At 46.4% G+C, this 18,025-nt stretch overlaps 3 protein-coding genes and 1 long non-coding RNA gene across 12 annotated transcripts; 1 reads left to right on the forward strand and 3 right to left on the reverse strand.

Moving 5' to 3' along the window:
• Nucleotides 1-1,263: 1,263 nt before the first annotated feature.
• Nucleotides 1,264-4,934, reverse strand: LOC133144594 (uncharacterized). 3 transcript variants are annotated; one of them, XM_061267417.1, is made up of 10 exons: nt 4,614-4,934; nt 3,417-3,536; nt 3,265-3,348; nt 3,079-3,189; nt 2,767-2,916; nt 2,465-2,614; nt 2,241-2,405; nt 2,003-2,158; nt 1,800-1,931; nt 1,264-1,730 (listed from the first exon to the last, which is right to left on the reverse strand). In XM_061267417.1, exons 1-10 carry the CDS (start codon nt 4,633-4,635, stop codon nt 1,678-1,680), a joined length of 1,143 nt encoding a protein of 380 aa, XP_061123401.1. In that variant the 5' UTR covers nt 4,636-4,934; the 3' UTR covers nt 1,264-1,677. The 3 variants fall into 3 exon arrangements, with proteins under 3 accessions (XP_061123401.1, XP_061123400.1, XP_061123402.1); XM_061267416.1 differs by having other exon boundaries at nt 4,602-4,934; XM_061267418.1 differs by having other exon boundaries at nt 2,241-2,390; nt 4,602-4,933.
• Nucleotides 4,935-5,300: 366 nt separating this feature from the next.
• LOC133144592 (lysine-specific histone demethylase 2) lies at nt 5,301-10,802 on the reverse strand. 4 transcript variants are annotated; one of them, XM_061267413.1, is made up of 21 exons: nt 10,604-10,802; nt 10,175-10,317; nt 9,574-9,695; nt 9,367-9,456; nt 9,190-9,301; nt 9,006-9,119; nt 8,903-8,941; nt 8,627-8,819; nt 8,370-8,554; nt 8,114-8,284; nt 7,967-8,041; nt 7,764-7,898; nt 7,527-7,698; nt 7,318-7,454; nt 7,108-7,239; nt 6,951-7,025; nt 6,774-6,890; nt 6,575-6,700; nt 6,389-6,511; nt 6,149-6,301; nt 5,301-5,994 (listed from the first exon to the last, which is right to left on the reverse strand). In XM_061267413.1, the coding sequence occupies exons 1-21, from the start codon at nt 10,617-10,619 to the stop codon at nt 5,911-5,913; spliced, it is 2,514 nt and encodes an 837-aa protein (XP_061123397.1). In that variant the 5' UTR covers nt 10,620-10,802; the 3' UTR covers nt 5,301-5,910. The 4 variants fall into 4 exon arrangements, with proteins under 4 accessions (XP_061123397.1, XP_061123398.1, XP_061123396.1 ...); XM_061267414.1 differs by having other exon boundaries at nt 7,327-7,454; nt 10,604-10,801; XM_061267412.1 differs by having other exon boundaries at nt 7,327-7,454; nt 8,370-8,819.
• Nucleotides 10,803-11,202: 400 nt separating this feature from the next.
• Nucleotides 11,203-17,548, forward strand: LOC133144591 (cilia- and flagella-associated protein 69-like). Its single transcript, XM_061267411.1, has 23 exons — nt 11,203-11,514; nt 11,623-11,682; nt 12,395-12,460; nt 12,566-12,675; nt 12,754-12,830; nt 12,934-13,035; nt 13,150-13,302; nt 13,364-13,541; nt 13,702-13,825; nt 13,889-13,937; nt 14,016-14,137; nt 14,217-14,448; nt 14,584-14,748; nt 14,828-14,943; nt 15,015-15,133; nt 15,288-15,369; nt 15,436-15,628; nt 15,686-15,823; nt 15,920-15,996; nt 16,171-16,368; nt 16,432-16,518; nt 16,593-16,676; nt 16,801-17,548. The coding sequence occupies exons 1-23, from the start codon at nt 11,434-11,436 to the stop codon at nt 16,951-16,953; spliced, it is 2,766 nt and encodes a 921-aa protein (XP_061123395.1). The 5' UTR covers nt 11,203-11,433; the 3' UTR covers nt 16,954-17,548.
• Nucleotides 11,925-15,182, reverse strand: LOC133144595 (uncharacterized). Of its 4 annotated transcripts, none has more exons than XR_009710736.1 (5): nt 14,993-15,182; nt 14,799-14,916; nt 14,533-14,714; nt 12,939-14,426; nt 11,925-12,763 (listed from the first exon to the last, which is right to left on the reverse strand). It is a non-coding gene; the product is annotated as an uncharacterized LOC133144595 (long non-coding RNA). The 4 variants fall into 4 exon arrangements; XR_009710735.1 differs by having other exon boundaries at nt 12,939-14,431; XR_009710737.1 differs by having other exon boundaries at nt 12,939-13,047; nt 13,148-14,714.
• Nucleotides 17,549-18,025: the final 477 nt, after the last annotated feature.

Genomic DNA, 18,025 nt, shown 5'->3' on the forward strand with positions numbered 1-18,025 from the left:
AAAGATCATGTTCAAGATTGGAAAGCTGCTTTCGATTTCTTTTTTCTTCATGTGAGCCTCATGAAACCTATTTTTGTTTTTGTCAATGACATAACTTGATTTGACTTTGGCTAGGCTAATTTGTGTGCCACCCAGAATTCCACAGTGGGAGCAGACAGGGTTCCAAAAGCATATGATGATTGCCTCTTTGCTTGTTTTTTTTTTTAGCTCTTTGTAAGTATGAGGGACAATGGTGGACGGGGCACTTTGGTGGTCTTGGTTCGCCAAGGTGACCACGGATATAAACAATTCAAATTCTTTCAATTCTTTCTCAAACTACGCTCCTCAAACACTGCTTAATATGAAAAGACTGAAAGAAAGTAAGAAAAATGGCACACTATAATATTGTATTTCATCGACGCTGCAGTCATTACACAATTGAATACGCCAAAGATGAATGATTAACTTATTGAAGGGGCCTTCTGCTTGCTTGCTTGCTTGCTTCGACCACCAGGCAGTATAAAAAAAAGATATAGCTGTATAATGCTGAGTTTCCGTTTGGCGATTTTGTTCATTCTTGGCCTTTTTTGTTTTCTTGACGTCCACACACATACAACAAAAATTCTATAGATATCGTTTTGTTTCATCAAATGTATTCATGGGAATTAATCAATGAGCATGATAAAACCATAATTACAGAAATATCCTCGTACTAAAAGCCATTTCCCGCAGTGAAAGTTTTCTGTAAGCTAAAAAGATTTTTAAAAAAGACTACGAACATATTTACCTTGTATTCGTCCTGCATCAGGAGCATTCTTGAAATTCGCGACGAAATACGGTGACGTCATCGCGATAAATGAAATGTGTAATATCTGCAAAACCGTAGCAGCACAAACGAAACTTTTTGCAGCACAAACGGACAGTACCGTTTTGGGTCCATTTGGAGGAAAATGGGGCGCTGGGTGACGTCGTCGCTAGAAAATAAATGTGTCATATCTACGAAATCGTAGCAGCACAAAAACTTTTTTGCAACACAAACCAGCACAAACGAACGGTACCATTTTGAGCAGATGAACCCTGGATGACCTATAAAATAATCTTTCTTAACTAAAAAACCATAGCAGCACAAACAAAATTTTTTGCTGCACAAACCAGCACAAACGAAACAGACTATTTTCCTTAAATTTTGCGTGGGCTGGGGGGCCAGCTTCACGCAGGTGTTTACTTTTTATTTAATTTTATTTCTTACACGTCCCGTCTGTTTTGGCCAGTTAAAGAAAAAGAAACATCTAATACACATTTATTTATATTTTACACTTAAACATGCTGAACGTACATTTAATTCATGGAAAATATTAAGAGCATTAGTGTGCAGCTTCAACATTTTCCAGTGGTAGACAATCTCAATCAAACTCACTTCATGGAAAAACAAAACTGGTACAAATGGCAAAATGACATTTTATAAACATGCTTCTGTGCACAAGAGCGCAAAACTGACATTTGGACCCAAACTAAATTGCGTTTGGTCCCAAAGTAAAAAAAGTGGAGCCAACAAAATCGACTCGGATGTCATTCACATATAAAACACCTTTTTCTTTTTTGTCCTCAACATGAAACACTGTTTAGGAGGCGCCTTCGCCCAAGAGAATCTTTGAACAAACCGTTTTGAAAAGGAATGCTTTCCCCTGGCGCTGCCGATTACTCAGAACTCTCCTCCAGCTTCTCGCTTGGCTGTTTGGCCAGCCGCCATTCTGAGTTGATGCACGAGAAGGATGTCAGCGTTCGTGTGGGCATTTTCCAACGGGCGATTTGGCGCTCACCTGCTTGACTTGCCGTGGCGGCGACGACAGCGGCTTCCTTAATCTCGCACCTCTCTAGCTTGATGCGGAGGGTTTTGGTCACCTGAGGGTGTTTGATGGCTTCCGTCAAGGGCTCGTCATCTGAGCTGGCGCCTGAGGAAACGTCGGAGAACTTCACACCGGGGACTCCACCACGCATTTCGATGAGCTCATCTTTGCGTTACCTGCCGTTGCCTTCTTCTTGCCGGCTTTGGGAGTGGCAGTTCGCTTCTTGGGAGCCGAGGGCTGTTTCTTCAGCTTGGTCTTTTTCTCCGTTTGGGATTTCTTGACCAGATTGATGAGGGCTTCGTCACCCGAGCTCTCGTCAGACTGACCTGCTTCTAAGGAGACAGTTTGTGGAACACCAAATCAGCCTCAGGTTGAGTAACTTTTCAACAGATTGCTTTAAATCGTTTTTCCTACCTCGCCTCTTTTTCGAAGCACTGCCTTGTGCCACGCCGCTCTTTTTTGCTCCCTTTTTCTTGTCCTCCACCGGCTTGGTCGGCTCGGCGATGACGTTCACCAGGGGGACATCATGATCGTCACCATCGCCGACGTCGTCGGAGCTGTCGTCTGAGGACGGAGACTCTTTTCAAAATCGGACATGTCGCTGCTGGAAAAGAAGCCCGGCGTTGTCCGAGCCTCACCTCGCTGCGCGACGCTGGCGCGCTTAGCTCTGGTTTTCTTGCTGTTTTTGGCAGCGGGCGTTTTCTGCCGACTGGCGATGGCCTTCTTCCTCATGATGGCCGCCACCGGGTCATCGTCCGAGCTCTCGTTGGAAGATTCTTTGTATTTCACTGGTAAGAAAAACGTGCGTCAAGCAAGAGCGCATTTGCCTACATTCTGTACCATGACACAATTTGAATATTTTTCAGAATCTTTAGACCGCAGCTTTTTTTAACAGTCCTCATGTATAAATTAAAAAATAGCTCTTTTTTTTGCCACTTGCCTCTTTTCTTGCCAGCATTCCTTTTGGATGTGGCCTCGGTGGCTTGAGCGGAGGTCCCCGCGGGCACGTTTTCCTTCTGCTGCGCTTTCAGCTTCTTGGCGATGATGTTCAGAGGCTCGTCATCCGAACTCGCGTCCTCATCTAGAACATCTGGACAAGGACAAGCGACATGTGTCACTTGATCGGTGACATACTGGATCAAGTCACACATATTTCATGGCACCACTGAAGAATAAAAATAAAAACCATTCTTAGGAGAGGTCTACTATTCACAAATGTTTGCATTAGCGAAGGTTCACCACAGTTTATCACCTTTCTTCTTCTTTGGTTGAGCTGACTTCTTGGGTGGTGGTGTGAACTTCTTGCCAGATTTGGTTGGCACTTTGGCTTTCACCAGAGGGCCGTTGTCGGAACTGTCGTCCGCTTTTGAGATTACGAGCAAGAAAAGGTTGAAAACCAATTTAAAAAAAAGAAATAAAAAAAATCAGCTTGTCTAACCTGCATTCTTGGATTTTCTGCCATGAAACGGCGGTAGTCTGTTTTCCTTCTTCTTTGTCTTTATATTAATCAGCGGCTCATCATCTGGCCAGGAAACAAGAGCTGGTCAGAACGCGACAAAGACGACGATACAAAGCATCCGATGCGCTCACCGCTCTTGTCTTCGGCGTTGGAGCTGTGCGCGTCCTCAGTGGACTGTTTCTCCTTTTTGGGTTGCTTCACCGCGAGATCCGAGAGGGGAGCGTCGTCATCAGAGGTGGAGTTGTCCTTGCCTTCAGAACGACGTTTACCACAACATCCGTCGGGGTAGAAGAAAGTAAAAAGTTAGTCTGTTTGGCTGTGTACTTCTCACAGAAAAATAGCAGTGTTCACTTTTTTACATCTTTGATGCCAATACAACAACAGAAAACGGATTAATCGCATTAATAGTAGTTTCATTAACAAATTATTAGGGGTGTAACGATACACCGATACACATCGATTAATCGATATACTGCTCTACGATTTATTGGCATCGATGCTAAACGTAAACATCGATTTATATCGCCGTGTTTGACCTCGGACATTAGACGCGACTTTATTTTGAAATCCAGTTCATTGTTGCTTGCTTCCTCTTTCCGGGAGCGCACTGCGCGTGTTGTGTTGTGAGCAGAGCACGCACGTGAAAGGGGAGTCGACAACTAGTACGCGGCTCCTGGGCTGGTGCTATGGCTAGTGTCCAAAAAGACGAGGAAATTGGCTCCCCTTTAGGCTTCAAGTCATTCGTTTGGAAGCACTTTGGATTCCAAAGAAAAGATGACTCAACGGACAAGACACGTGCAGTTTGTAAATCCTGCCATGCGGTGATCAAATATTCAGGGAGCACAAATCTCGCCGCACATTTAAAGAAAAAACACGACATCAAAGTTTAGTGTTAAAAGAAGCACTTTGTATACTACAATACTCTTATTTCCTAAATACTTTGCAGTACCTTGTTGATTTTGCGTATGAATTGTTATAAATCAGGTTATTGTTCTATATTTTTTATTTTAAAAAAAATCGATCGTAGAGCACTATATCGCGATATATCGTGAATGAATCGCAGCAGGCTTTAAGATATCGGCAAATATCGTATCGTTGTTCTTTGTATCGACATTATATCGTATCGTGACAAAACCCGCGATTTACACCCCTACAAATTATAAAAGACATACAGAGGGAAGACGAAAATTGATCATAAGGATCAATACCAAATAAAAATGGTTGGATGGATGTTTTAGCGGCACGTTTGCCTTTGCTTGAGGCATATTAAATGACGCGAAAACGAAATGTAATCAAGTAGACGTATGACTGACTACCTGAAGACTTACGTAGCGTGACGCGGCGCTCCATTTTGTTTCTGACCGGGAGTGAAGATGCTCATCCAAAATTGCCCCCTGAAAAACCTCGACTAGCTTAATTGACGTATCGCAATGGTCGTCGCCTGCCTACCCGGCGTTCTTGTCGTTTAATGGTTTAGCTAAATTGTTCGACTTGTTATAACGAAAATTACAGGAAGAGTCTAAGAGGCTCGTCCCGTTGAAAATGCAGCAAAGTTAACCTTCTCCTCTTCGCTGATAACATTTGATTTGCTCGCTGACGGCTGTTTGAAGAGACGTTCGGGGCGCTTTTTTATGACGTCACTGCGCGGGCTCATGGTTGTGTTTTGGCGTGTCGCTTTAATGTGATGAAATTTGTCCCTTTTTTGCGAAACGGGAATCTCAAAATACTTTGCTATTTTAAAATGCAAAATTGAATCTGGTATTTTATTTTTTTTCTCTCGCAATTTTCATGTTTTACTGCTTTTATATTATTAAGCTTTTAATCAATTGCATGAATGGTAATAATATGACACGCACTGGTTAATTGTACCATACCAAATTTGTGGTTATGTATAGGCAAGTTTCATTTTGTTTGATTGCATGTTATTTTTTCTTTGCTTGTTTACATGACTCAATTCATGACAAAGTATATGGCCCAGTTCAACTTAAACGGTCCTATAAAGGAAGATAGCTATGGCAGTTTGCAGCACAATTTATTACACACACACACAGCAAAGCAGATAAATACTAAGCGCCAAAATGGGAAGAAAAAAAAAGAGAACACTAGAGACGTCAGAGATGGCGACAATACTCTCGTGCAGTTGACCAACTATAAATTCAGGGACAAATACGTAACGGATAACATGGTTTTCGTTTTAACTGCTTGTCCTGATGTCATCCCTGAGAAAGTAGAGTTTGTTACAAAAAAAATAAGCATCAACAAAAAGTGGTAGAACAGACATACTCTTGACATCACATAAAATGTTTTACAGGCACAATCACAATACGAGCCGTATAAAACACACAGAAAAGGAGATTTTTATTTGTTAGATTTTAAATAACCACTCGAGTCAGCCTTCCTGGTTAATGGAAAATTAAGCCATGTCTGATTCTCAGAAGCTTCCAGTCAAGCAGGTCCAAGTATTTTTTTTTTCCACGAAATGTTGTGATTGAGCAACAAACTTTCGCTGAAGCCCTTTAGTGGTTCAAGTGTGTGAACGCATGTGTGTGAGTGTGTTAATCACAATTTGGTGGTGTTTCAGCCCGTGCGTCCATGCCCGGCGTGTTACCAATGCTCCGTGGACTCTCAGGGAGCGGCCATCTTGCTGGCCTCTCGGACCCCGCTCAGGTAGGCGCCGGTCACGGTTTGAGGGAAGTGTCGGTTGGTGGCCTGGAAACAAAAAAGTAGGGGCAATAAAAAAATTAATTAAAAAAAATTGAGAATTTTTCTTGGTTTAACAATTGATACGCTGCTGTAATTAAAATAAAAAAATCCACAATGAAGACCAGTACTCTACAAACGAGATCTGGCCAGCTTCTCGTACCTCTCCGGCGAAGAACAATTTCCCCTGAATGTCCTCGGCGATGATATCATAGGCCTCGCCGCTTCCGCCCGTCTTCACGAAGCTGTAGGACATTTGCGACCAGGTATCTTTGCTCCAGTGTGTAAGCAAGAAATGCAGAGGCTCTGGAACTTCCTGTCAGGGATGTTGAACAAAACGTTTTTTTGACCCATATTCATGTCCATTTCCATTTGTAGCTCCAGAACAGCAAAATATTCTGACCTGCTCCTTGAAAAGTTCTCGCAGAACTTTCATGCACTCGCCCGCTACATCCATGTCCTGCATGTCCAGCACAGCGGCGACGGCATCCCCGGCGATGACTGACATGAGCACGGCCTGCTTTCCCTGCACACATGCATCAATTGGTTTTGGCTTTTATGTATTCCAAAAATAAATAAACACACAAACCTGTGGGTCCATGTCGTAAAAGACAGTGAACATGCCTCGCTTGTCGGGAGTGGGCGGGATGTGACCAAAGTAGTCGGCTCCTTGGACCTTGTTGTCCCAAAATCTGTACGGGAACTTCAGGGCGATCTATTGGGGGCGTTTGAGAGTTTATTTCTAAAAGTGCAAGATAACTTTTTTAGCACCCCCAAAATAATATAACCTTCTCTATGATGCCTGCTCCCAGACTGTGGATGGCTTTGACTTTCCTCTCGGGAAGCGGTGGGACAAACCGGATAAAATTCTTTTGCAGCAAGGTCAGCGGCACCGTCACCAGAACCTAAAAGAAGAGAAAATGCTTCAAAGCTCGGTATTGGCAAGAAGACTTTTTAAAATTCACCTTCTTTGCTGTCCACTGGGAGCCATTGGAGCAAGTCACTCGGACAACATCGCCTGAGTAGTCAATGGTCTTCACCTGAAACAAATTGGAAAATGAGAAAAAAAAAATCACTTTTCCCGACATGGCCGTCGTTGTGCAAAGAAGATGATTTTGCCACCGGGCAGTTTTTGCGGATGTCCAAGCCTTCGGCTAGTTTTTGGAGCAGCGTGCCGTAGCCTTTGGTGAACAGCGTGTGGTCTCCTGAGAACTGCGCGAAGAATTCGTTGTGATCCCACGATCTGGCGGAAACCTGCAGGCACGAATAAGACTCGACTCAAATCAATGTATCAAAATATTGTGGAAAATGGAATCCATCAAAAGAGCAGACCGGACTGACTTGGTTTAAAGAGCTACCGCAGGCGTACTCCAGGTTGCTGAGGTGGAACTGAAGCACTTTTTCCTCCAACTCACTGAATTGGATGCCAGACTCCTGAAGAAAGTTTTTTTTAAGCTCCTGCACTTTTTCTGTGAAAAAAAAAAAAAAGTTTTAGATTCCATTCATGGATTTGCTTGACCCCCCAGTGAGGGCTGGAGCACCTCCGAGCGGCATGTCTTGGCTTTGCGATTTGTCTTTCCTCCACTCGGCCACCACGTCTAGAATGGCGTTGAAGTGGAACTCCATGCGCTTGTCGATGGCTGGATCGGTGGCCAGCCCGCCCTCCTGAAACAGCTCGCAGCGCTCGCCCAGTTTGTGCATGGCGACGCCCATCTGCGTGAACATGACCCGTCATGACCTTGAAGTTTTTCTCCATTTCTCCAAATTTTCCCGCTGACCTGCTCGCACATCAGAGCGACCGGGTTATTCACGCAACCGTTGACGATCTGAGCGCCCCGACCCACGACGACGCCCAGCGTCGTGTCGTCCCACACGCGACCTCCGATTCTCTCACGGGCCTCCAACACCAACACCTGGACTCAGTTCAGTGGAACATTCAGACAAAAATCTAATCTTACAGGTCAAATCTAAGGTCGCAAACCTGCGTGCCAAAGTTGTGCAGCTGGCGAGCGGCGGCGAGCCCCGAGGCCCCCGCGCCGATCACGATGACGTTCTCCTGAAAACATCATCAAATCACGCGATTATTGTTATTGTTGCGTTAACTTTCTTAGGCGGAAACGGCGCTCACCGCACGATACTTCTCGGGCAGCAGGGGGCGCTGGACCGCCAGCACCCCTGTGTTGATAAGGCCCTTGCGGGTCATGAAATGGAGGACGCGCTCCATTTCCTGCACGCAGCTCACACGTACCAGCCCGCGCACCACCACGTGCAGGACGCACTTCTGGACCGTCAGCACCTCCTTCAGCGGATGGTGGGAAGAAAAAAAAAAAAGGTTTTGCTCATTTAGGTTTTGTCCTTGACACAGTTGGAGGCGTCATTGCTACCTTGCAGTTTTTGTGCCAGGAGGCCAAAATGAGATTACGCAGCGCCAAATACATGGTGGGATCGCGGGAGAACTCGGGGAATTCGTAAAGCTCGTCCAGTTCCATCATGTCGGGCCTGACGCACAGAGCCTTGCCGCACTCGTTGGGCTGGTAGAAAGGCTGGAAGTACGGACACAAGCCTGCGACTGAGCAGAGGGCAAAAGTCACCGCAGACGACTCAGAGGAAGCCAATGACGACAATGTCCGTGCATATGTACTTTGGGGCTGGGCGGCTCTGCAGTGGTCGGCCCTCAGCTCGCTCAGCGAGGCGCCGCCGGGAGAACCGGAAGGACTCATCCCCACGCAGTCGGGATAGTAGGCGGCCAGGAAGGGCGTGGCCGGGCTGTCTTTGAACAACGGCGGCAAAATGAGCATCGAGTGCCACCAGCTGTCCGTCACCTCCGCCACTCTCTGACACAAACAGAGAAAAGGTGAAAGGTCAGGTTGGACACCTCGCTGGAAGTCAATTGCTAAAAAGGACCGATCACGGTTACCAGGTCTTCTGGCTGGGAGCACTGGTCGGGGCCTTCGCTCTGTTCACAAACAAGATGCATGTTTCGGATTGCTTCTCCATCCACACGACTTCTGCTTTTTTACCTTGACATTATTGATCTTCATCCCGCAGCGGTACGTGGCTGCCAGTGAGGAGGTAAGCTGGATCTCCTTAGTCAGCTGGCGCCACTTCCTGCAGTCGGGTTGGGTGCACTGCACCTATAAGAACATCCCAGCGTCAGCGAGAGGAGCGGGCACGACGACGTACCTGCTCCTGCCAACTTGGTACCCAATAGGGAAGCTGCTGGTCCGCCATGAAGGCTTTGAGGCTAGGCTCGCTTTTGCCGTTACTCGTCCACGCTTTTTTCCAGGCGGAAAAAATATCGTAGCCGTCTTTGTGACTGGGGAAAAAAAATGAAAATGAATCAACAATGAGAGTCACAAATTTAAGGGGGCAGAATTTTACCTTCGGTAGTAATGATCGAAGCACTCGTTGCAAAAGTGCTCACCGCAGGACAGATGGTACCAGCGTGACGTATATCCATTTTTTGCACACCTGAGTCAAGAAGAGAACCTATAAATGGAAATTTTACTCAAGGGCACCATCCTTATTTATTAAGAAAATACATTCTATCGATAGGTAACACGCAAGGCGAGTGATCCACGTAACCACCTTTCAGAAGCGCTTGCAAAACAGACGGGATACGTGGCCGAGCACCCTGCCTTCTCACACTTCCTGTATTTCTTCTCTGACTGGTCGTCTTCCTCTTCGGTGTCCGTCGCTTTTCTTTTGCTCTGAAAGGACACAAAGCAGCCCATTTTGTTATGGAAATAGACATGATCCCAGTGACGGAGCTCCATCAGCAATCCGCATTAAGACAGAAAAAGAAATCTGCATGGCTGTCGACTAGCATTTGTGTATAACGGGTTAGTTGGCCATGACCAAAGTGATGCTGTTGCAATTCTTCATCGACTAACCACTTGTCCACGGTGCTGCTTGCAACTAGTCTCTTACCCTGCCTCACCCTTTGACGTCTGGACTTTGGCCTGTTTTACTGCCGCTGCCTTCTCCTCTCTCCTTCCCCTTCCTTTAGGTGGCAATGATTTGAAGTTGCTGCTTGGGGTAATTTTGTGAACCTGTGAAGTTCTTTCAGACTCTTGTGTGATTACTAAAGTCACCCTTAAAACTACTTGACTTGACCTATAGCAATAAGATGTGCGGGTTAGGTAAATGGAGGCTTAGAATACAAATGACGGTAGGTCGACCACTGTACCTGTCCAGGTGGAGGATTATTGGCCCGTTTCACCCGGACGTTAGTTTGCCTCTCGGATGATCGCAGGGCCTGGCTGTCGCCTGGAGACTCCCCAGAGCTCTTTCTCTTGGCTCGCCGTGCCCCGGAGCCGTTGCCGGGGTAGTCTGGTGAACAACAAGCCCCGCTTGTGGTGAGTGACATGATGACAACAAAGAAAGTGCTCCACCTTGGCCTTTGCTTGCCGTGCTAAGAGACAACGCGGCGGGTCTGAAGGGTCCCGGCGTGAGAAGTGAACACAAATGCATGTGTTGCAGTAAATATGCTCGCGAGTTGAGCGATTCAAACGCAATAAAAACACACAACAATGAGCTCTTTACATCGGCCGTGTTGTGTTAGTGTGGCACGTTTAGCATTGGCTAGCAGCGTTGGCTATTGCCATACTTCACTGACCTGCGTCCGACAGCATGTTGTTGGACTCGTATTGCTTCTGGATTAAGACTTGGGGTTTTTCAATTCTTCTATTACCATTCGAAGTATTCTACTCGTCGCCTTTTTATTGTTTTGGTGGGGTTAAACGCATCGTTTGTTGTTGCAGCAATACCACTACCGGTTTAGACAGGAAATGGGCGTTATCCTTCGAAGTGTAGTTTGGTTCTTCTCGTTCGCCGTAGCTGTAGTCTGTCACCATGACGACTGCAAGCCAAACATCCACCATGGTGCCTTTTAGAACTTTGGAAATGTGAAAACTAAGGTGGTGAACGCGTCAGTTTCACGTCTGTCGAAAGGACAAAAGGCGTGGTACGTCACTAAAATAATAGGGTGCTATTAGTGTGGAATTTTATCACGCAAGATAACGGGAGAAGCTATTTCTTCTCCTCAAAAAAACGTACAGCTAACAAAACAAATCATGAACTATGAATACAATTAGGATAAAACACAGTTGACGTAGTCCAAACACGCTTAAAATTATTAAACAGAAAATTAAAAAAGATAAAGATTTTCCGTGTTGATATCGGTGTTCATTGTCTTTTTGTTACGATTGCGAAAGCGAAATTTCCGATTTACAGTGGAACGCACCACTGGCAGCTTTTTGACAACTACTTGATGTTTATGTGATCATCAGTTATATTCAACTTCTTCATCAAGGTTGTTTTGACAGAATGTCCCATGAGATAAATAGTTCCATCCATTCATTGCCTTTTGCCACATTCGGCGTGTTTTGACACATTTTCAGGCGTTGTTTTGAGTGAATCGGTGTCAAGTTTTGTTTTCAATCCAAAATGGATTCATGTGAAGTTATGCATAGAGAGAAATCGGAGCTAGCGGTTGTCCGGCCGAGAGGACCAGACCATGTTGAGCAGGTGACTATTTCAATTATATTGGGGTTTGTAGCCTGCAGTAGTGCACTGTAAAATTGACCTCTGTCAAAACAGTATGATGTCAGCCAAATAATCTTTATTGCTTGTTAGGTCTGTCCAAGAATTCTCGATCTTGGCAAGGTGATAAATTTGCTTGAAGACCCCTTGACAGTAAGTCAAATGCACTTTCTATGTCATTTGCAGTGGCGTGCAAAGGGGTGGGGGATGAGGGCGGCACTTTTTTTTTATTCATAACAATTGTTAGGCTACGGATTTTAGTTATTGATCTGACTCCAAATTGTGATCAACACTTAACACAAGAGTTGTTATGTCCAAATCCACACACTGTCGCACCTAACAATTTTGCGAGTTCGTTCTGTCAAAGAGAAGACCAGTAGATCAATTAGGCCAAATTTACAAATTGTTTAATCCTGACAAAGCAAGCTAATACAAGCCTGGGTCCCTCACACTAAGATTTGTGTGTTCTTGTGACCACCAAGAGACAACACATTCTTCCGGGTTGCCCACTTTTAAAGAAAGACAATATGAATATTGAAGCATGCAAAATATTGTGTGGTGATTGGTCGATGGTCGTCCGCTGCTCAGTCTGGTCTCAGTTGTGGGCGGTTGGGTCTGGACCACAATGACGAGTTGTTATTCGCGTTCCTCACCGGCCTTGAGATGTCCTCCCTGTCTGGACATCCTGTTCCACAATACTTTGTAGAAAACAAATTCATGTAGCCTGCACATTCCTTTCCACTTAATATGCGACCACACTACTACTAGAAATTATATTGATATGATTATATATGTCTAACGCAGCCTTAATCAAATATGTTTGCAAACTGCCGAAAGTACATTTCCCTTTACACTATATTTTTAGACCCACATGCATGGGAGGCACCTTTTTGTGCTCAAGAAGCTCTTCAAGAAGAAACAACACGGCTTTGTATCCTTTCTCATGTCAACGTTTCCTTCTGATTGGGATCACGTACCACCATGCACGACTGTCAGATTTTTTCAAGGGATTTGTGGTTTCCTTGACATCTTCAAGCTGCTGAGGGAGCTGGTGATCATCACAAGGATCCTCAAAGTCTGCGGCGAGAAGGCCGACAAGCACCCGGAATTTTGCGGCATTCTGTGCGAGGCTCTGAAGATTTCCAGGTAGGAAGCGTTCCCGGAGTTTTCAAATGACGTCGGGTTTCCCGAATATAACAAAATGTTGTCGTTCGTCCTTCTGAGGCTTCCTTTCCTGAAAGAGAGAGTGTCGGATGAGCTCAACTATGCTGAAGATGTCAAGCAGTTTCTCTCTCGCATTGGTATTCCAGCACAAACATCTTCATGCTCACATTCGAGTCCACAGTGTAACCGATGAAGGGTTTCTCTTGAGTCCAACTGACACGTGTGTGTGTGTGCACGCAGGCTACCTGATGAAGGTGTCGGACAGCGAGGTGAGGCGTCATGTCGTGGAGTCGGTCAAGTCTTTCTACAGCATCTCGGTTCCAGACAAAGCGCCGCTTGACGGTACGGTCCAACCTGCAAAACTACATTTATGGCCTGGATCTTATTGGCTGGTGTACCTAATATAGCGACCCGAGAATGGTTTGGGTCTGCTTTGACGAGCCTTGATTCTCACAGGGCCTCAACCGACGTCCCCCGGCTACCGACTTCAGCTTCTGGAGCGTAGCGATCTAGCCAAGACGCTCTTCCTATCCGTGGCGGCGCTGGAGAAGCAACCCGCCATCAAGCTCCTGCTCCTGCAAACACTTCAGATGCTCTCCAGCACATCTGGTCAGTGAGCCAAGCTGCCATCCTTTTCTGTAGGACACAAATCTTACTTTGGTATCTGTAGATATGAACTGCGCTTTAATATTGAGCGCACAAGGGGCCGAAAGCATCTGTCTGCGCATGAACGAACCCGACCCGTCCGGAATGATCCTGTTCCATTCCTCGGAAATCCTCTGGAACCTTTTGGAGAGTGGGAACAAGGCCGCAGTGGCCGCCCAGCTAAGCAGCGTGGAGTGCGCCATGTACGTCGAACCAACACCCCAACTTCATTCACTAAGATCATAAAACCTAAAACCACTCACCCCGATCGTAACCCTAAACCCACCAACCCCATTTTTTGATTTGTTTAGTGAGCAGAAAATCTTGGAAAAGTCTCATCTTGTGTTTTCTTGCGTCTTGCAGATCTCTAAAAGAAGCATTTATCCACGCTCTCCTCAACACTTTCCGCCACGTTGACCTCCAAGTCCGCAACGATCTGCTGGTACTCACCACCCTCTTTGCTGAGAACTCCTGCGCTCTCCTCATTGTGAGCCACATCTTCAGATCAATAGATTTGTTCCAATTGATTATCTAATGATGATCTTTTTAGGAGAGCCTATTCGCCAGGCAGCTCGTTGCGCTCAGCACGTTTCCCGAACGTAAGGCAAATTGCCACCCACGCCAAGAGTTTCCTTCTGGATTTGACGGACATCTTTTCTACCATGCTTCCCTTTCAGTGAAGAGTGACACTAGTTTGGTGGGCAAGCTGAAGCTGACGTACAATATGGAAGACCTACAAATGAAGAAGCTGCTGTTAAATCTGCTACTTGTCATGTCCAGAGATCCCGCAATCATTCCGGTGGCCGATTCTTGTTCTTCAAACGTCAAATCATATCGAGGTAGATCTTGACATGGATGCCGACCTGTTTGTGGTGCAGATCTTCAAGGAGGAACAAGTGATACTAGCCCTGCTGACCCTGGCCAAACCACCCGTCGCCTCCGCCGAGGTCAAATCGGGGTCTCGGCACTGGTCGTCCGTCCAGCTGGAGGAGCTTCAGCTGCAGGCTCTGGCAGTCCTCGCCACTTTGGCGCCGCTGGTTCTGGACCACTACATGTCTTGTTATGGCAACGTGACCCTGTTGCACCTTCTGGACTGGTGCGTCATGGAAGGTAAGACCCCACCGTCAAGCTTAAGGTGAGTGTCGCCGCATTCGAGCCACCAACTCTCAGATTTTAGACTCGACTCGGACTTACCCCTGCGGTCATTTCCTGGGCCTTCAACCTCGACTTAATTTTTGGTTCCAGACGGCTACTGTGGTCAAGGTCACAGCTTCCACGCCACCGGAGGCCGAGGCAGCAAGAAGGCTCACATGCGATACTCCATCAGACTGATGAGATCTGTTACCTCGCTGGATGACAGGAACCTCAACCAGGACCTGTGCGACCAGGGAACCATACATCTGCTTCTAGGTCATGGAGGGTGGTTAAGGCTTAGTTCTTAGGTACATTTAAGACCTCACCTTAGATGTCCTCCATCTCACCCATTCAGAGCTTCTAATACGGATGGAGTCGAGCCCCGGCGATGAGGATGCGGTCACCGTGGAGATGAAGTCCGACATGCTGATCATCCTCTCGGCGCTTTGTGAGAACAACATGCACAGGAAGGTGATTGTGATCTGTTCATATTTGAAAACCCAGAAAATTTAAGACTGACGTGTTCGGGCGTGGCACGGCAGGAGCTGTTTGGGTCCGTGGGCGTGGAGATGACGATCCATTTCCTGAGGAGGGGCGCCAGTATGTTCTACAGCGGCCTGGGACACAACAAGCTCCTCCTCTCGACCTTGGTGTGCGTGCGGTCAGTGCGGCTAAAGCTAACGCTATTTACTCCATTGCTGATTGAAGAAATGTTGCGTTGGAATTAGGGTCACCATTGGGAGTTAGGGTCTTGAGTACGTGGGCTCGAGTGAGGTTGACTGAAAATGAATTGAATGCTGTGTTGACTTTGTTAGCACCTGCATCGTGGGCTGCTACACAACAGAAGATTACTTCCTAATCCAAGATGGGGTGCTGGTTTTACTCGACCTACTCAGTGTAAGTAACCCAAACCCATCCCGGGTCCAGGAATTTCTGTTTTAACCGTCTCTATTCTTCCTTCAGTCGAGTCCCAAGTGTGTTCACTGCGTGGTCCTGGCCACTCTGTTGGAGCTGTGCGACAACCGGAACACGATTTTCCACATTCTGAGCTGGAGCGACGGCCGAGGCCGGACGGCTCCGAGTCTCCTGTTGCGAATGTGGCGGCGAGAGGAGGAGGATCTTGGAGTCAACCGGAACCAATACGGCGGGATCGCAGGTTTGTTTTGAGTCGCCGGCTCCAAAGAACAGACAGACATCTCCTAACTACACTCAGACCCGAAGGAGCCCGTCCTGGCCCATCGGAAGGTGGACGACGCAGAGCTGATGTCGACTCTGGATACAACCAGCACCGTCGTGCTGGAGATGCAAGAAAACCTGCTGGCCAAGATTTACTTGACCTTCTGCAGAATTGGTAAAGCCGATCCAAACAATGGTTGATTATTGAACAGCACAAACAATCAAACACACAAATACGTTGACCTCATAACTGTGAAACCATCTTCTGCAGGTTTCGAGGATCTTCCAGGATTGTCCTTAAGGGACAGAATGACCTTGAGTATTGTCAAAAAGTACCTTGATTTCAAGGTAAGAACAAAATGGCTGGTGTATCCTCATTTGGAATTATTCTTCTGCCACATCATGCCTGAAAATGTGCCATTTTTGGTAGAACCATAGACCTGGGGACATTTGTTCTAAACACCAGACCCTAAAACTCATCCACTAGGGAAGCCCTAATAAGTATTTGATGATGTAACGCAGGTGAGCGAGGTGTGGGATGAGATCAGCCGTGAGCTGAGCCTGGAAGGCATCCGACCCGTCACGCCAGACCTGGAGATTCTACTCTCTGCCCAGCAGATGTCGCAACGCACGGCCGAGGCGGTGGTCGCCGAGCAGGAGGAAATCTTGCGGCAATATGACGAGGAGGCCAGCAGGGAAGAAGAACTTATGTATGAAGAGGTGAGAACGAATGATTGACGAGTGTAACTGCAGATTCGTGATGTTGGTTTATCTGTTTTGCAGATGAAATCTCACTGGAAGCAACGTCAGCTCACAGCCAAGTCGTGGAGTAATTTTGTCTCCAAGACGTCCAACTATGACATCCTCAAGGTTTGTTTTGGTCCTTCAGCATTTCTCCTTAGTCCCCAAGGCTTTTTCTTGGAGTCATTTTGGCTCTTTTGCAGGAAATCAAAGAAAAGAGGCAGAAACACATAGAGTCCATTAGGCCTGAACCAGCGCTGGAGGATTTGGGACAGCGCCACGAAGGGGTCTGACACCAAAACCAAAATACAATGTTCCTTTGCTATGTGACTTATTCTGGTTCCATGTACTTTGTTTTTGTTTTAAAGTGCTGTTAACTAGAGTTGGAATTTCTCTTGTTGTTTGTTGCAGGTTTTTATCGGGAAATTGTTGGCGGACACGATTAACGATGCCCGTGGCGGCGTCAACTTGAAGGTGGTCCAAACTCCTGTGATGGCGGCAGCGCACGAGGAAGCCTTGCGTGCCCCACGGGAGCCTCACTACTTCAACACGTTTCCTGACTGATCAAATATTAAACAGAATTCTATTTTTTCTTTCAAGTTAGCTATAGGAGATTTTACATGATGAATCTCAGACGGGTTGACATTTAATCCCAGCCGCCGCGTTTCTTTCCGTCTCATTCATTTGCGCACGAGTGCTCCCCTGAAAGCCGAATTCCTTGGAGACATCGTTCTCACCATGCAGCACAATCCTCACACTGAGGAGGAGGCGAGGAGAGCCAAAAAGACTGATATCAGCACCATGGAAACAGCCCAGCAACAGGCTGCACGCCGGCAACCAATGGGAGCCTGGCCCGGCCTGCTCGCTTGTCCTATCGATGGGACAGGCTGGGGGCCCAAACTGAGATTGGGGCCCGTGAAGGTGAATGCTCTACGGATGAAAAATTATTTACATTACTGCCGCTCAGTTGTGACGGTCTTGAGTGTTTCATCATCAAATCTATATATGTATTATACTGCCCCCTAGTGGGCAAAGCGCACCACATCACACAGTCCTTATTGAATGAACTCCTGATGCACAAATTTAATTCCCTACATTTGTTATTAGTGTTTTTTTTTTCATTACAGTATTGTAGCGTGCTATTTTCCTCCAATAAAAAAAATCCTGTTGATGTTTATTAGCTTCTGAAACCGATTAATGGCTTTTCCATTTATTTCAGTGGTGAAAGATAATTAGATTTTTTTGTTGAAAATAATGACCAGAGGGTCATTTTAACTGTCTGGGATTAATGAGGCACTACTGCAATGCATTCTGGGAAAGGTGCTGAGCCGTGCTCATCGGCCACTCTCCAGCAGATCCCCATTCATAAATGAATGCTATTTTTAGCTCATTCCAACAAAGGAACATCAAAAGCCCTCACTCTTATTTAACATGACCCTTCACCAAAATGCATTGTGGGACAACGCAGCAACAGTCGATATTTGTTTACCATCTCCTGTGTGCGTGCGTGCCTCCGTCACATGACCTGCAAAGTCTGGATGCGGTTGCCAGGCAACAGTCTTTCCCGTCATTTACTCACAGTCGCTCTATAAGAACATTAGTGATTGCGTCCGAGTGTTTGTGTGTGTGTGGTTTT

Source organism: Syngnathus typhle, linkage group LG20 (genome assembly GCF_033458585.1).
Source record: "Syngnathus typhle isolate RoL2023-S1 ecotype Sweden linkage group LG20, RoL_Styp_1.0, whole genome shotgun sequence".
In the NCBI taxonomy this organism is placed as follows: domain Eukaryota; kingdom Metazoa; phylum Chordata; class Actinopteri; order Syngnathiformes; family Syngnathidae; genus Syngnathus; species Syngnathus typhle.

Bases quoted from the DNA above. Each gene is read 5' to 3' on its own strand.
- LOC133144591 (XM_061267411.1), top strand. From the start codon at position 11,434: ATGGATTCATGTGAAGTTATGCATAGAGAGAAATCGGAGCTAGCGGTT. The intron at 13,036-13,149 runs GTACGGTCCAAC...TGATTCTCACAG, and splicing joins AGACAAAGCGCCGCTTGACG to GGCCTCAACCGACGTCCCCC. The intron at 14,944-15,014 runs GTGATTGTGATC...GTGGCACGGCAG, and splicing joins AGAACAACATGCACAGGAAG to GAGCTGTTTGGGTCCGTGGG.
- LOC133144594 (XM_061267416.1), bottom strand. From the start codon at position 4,635: ATGGAGCGCCGCGTCACGCTACGTAAGTCTTCAG. The intron at 3,349-3,416 runs GTGAGCGCATCG...TTTCCTGGCCAG, and splicing joins CAACGCCGAAGACAAGAGCG to ATGATGAGCCGCTGATTAAT. The intron at 2,406-2,464 runs GTGAGGCTCGGA...GATTTTGAAAAG, and splicing joins CGCCAGCGTCGCGCAGCGAG to AGTCTCCGTCCTCAGACGAC.
- LOC133144592 (XM_061267412.1), bottom strand. The intron at 9,120-9,189 runs GTACCAAGTTGG...ATGTTCTTATAG, and splicing joins ACCAGCAGCTTCCCTATTGG to GTGCAGTGCACCCAACCCGA. The intron at 7,455-7,526 runs GTGCTCCAGCCC...TTTTTTTCACAG, and splicing joins CCAAGACATGCCGCTCGGAG to AAAAAGTGCAGGAGCTTAAA.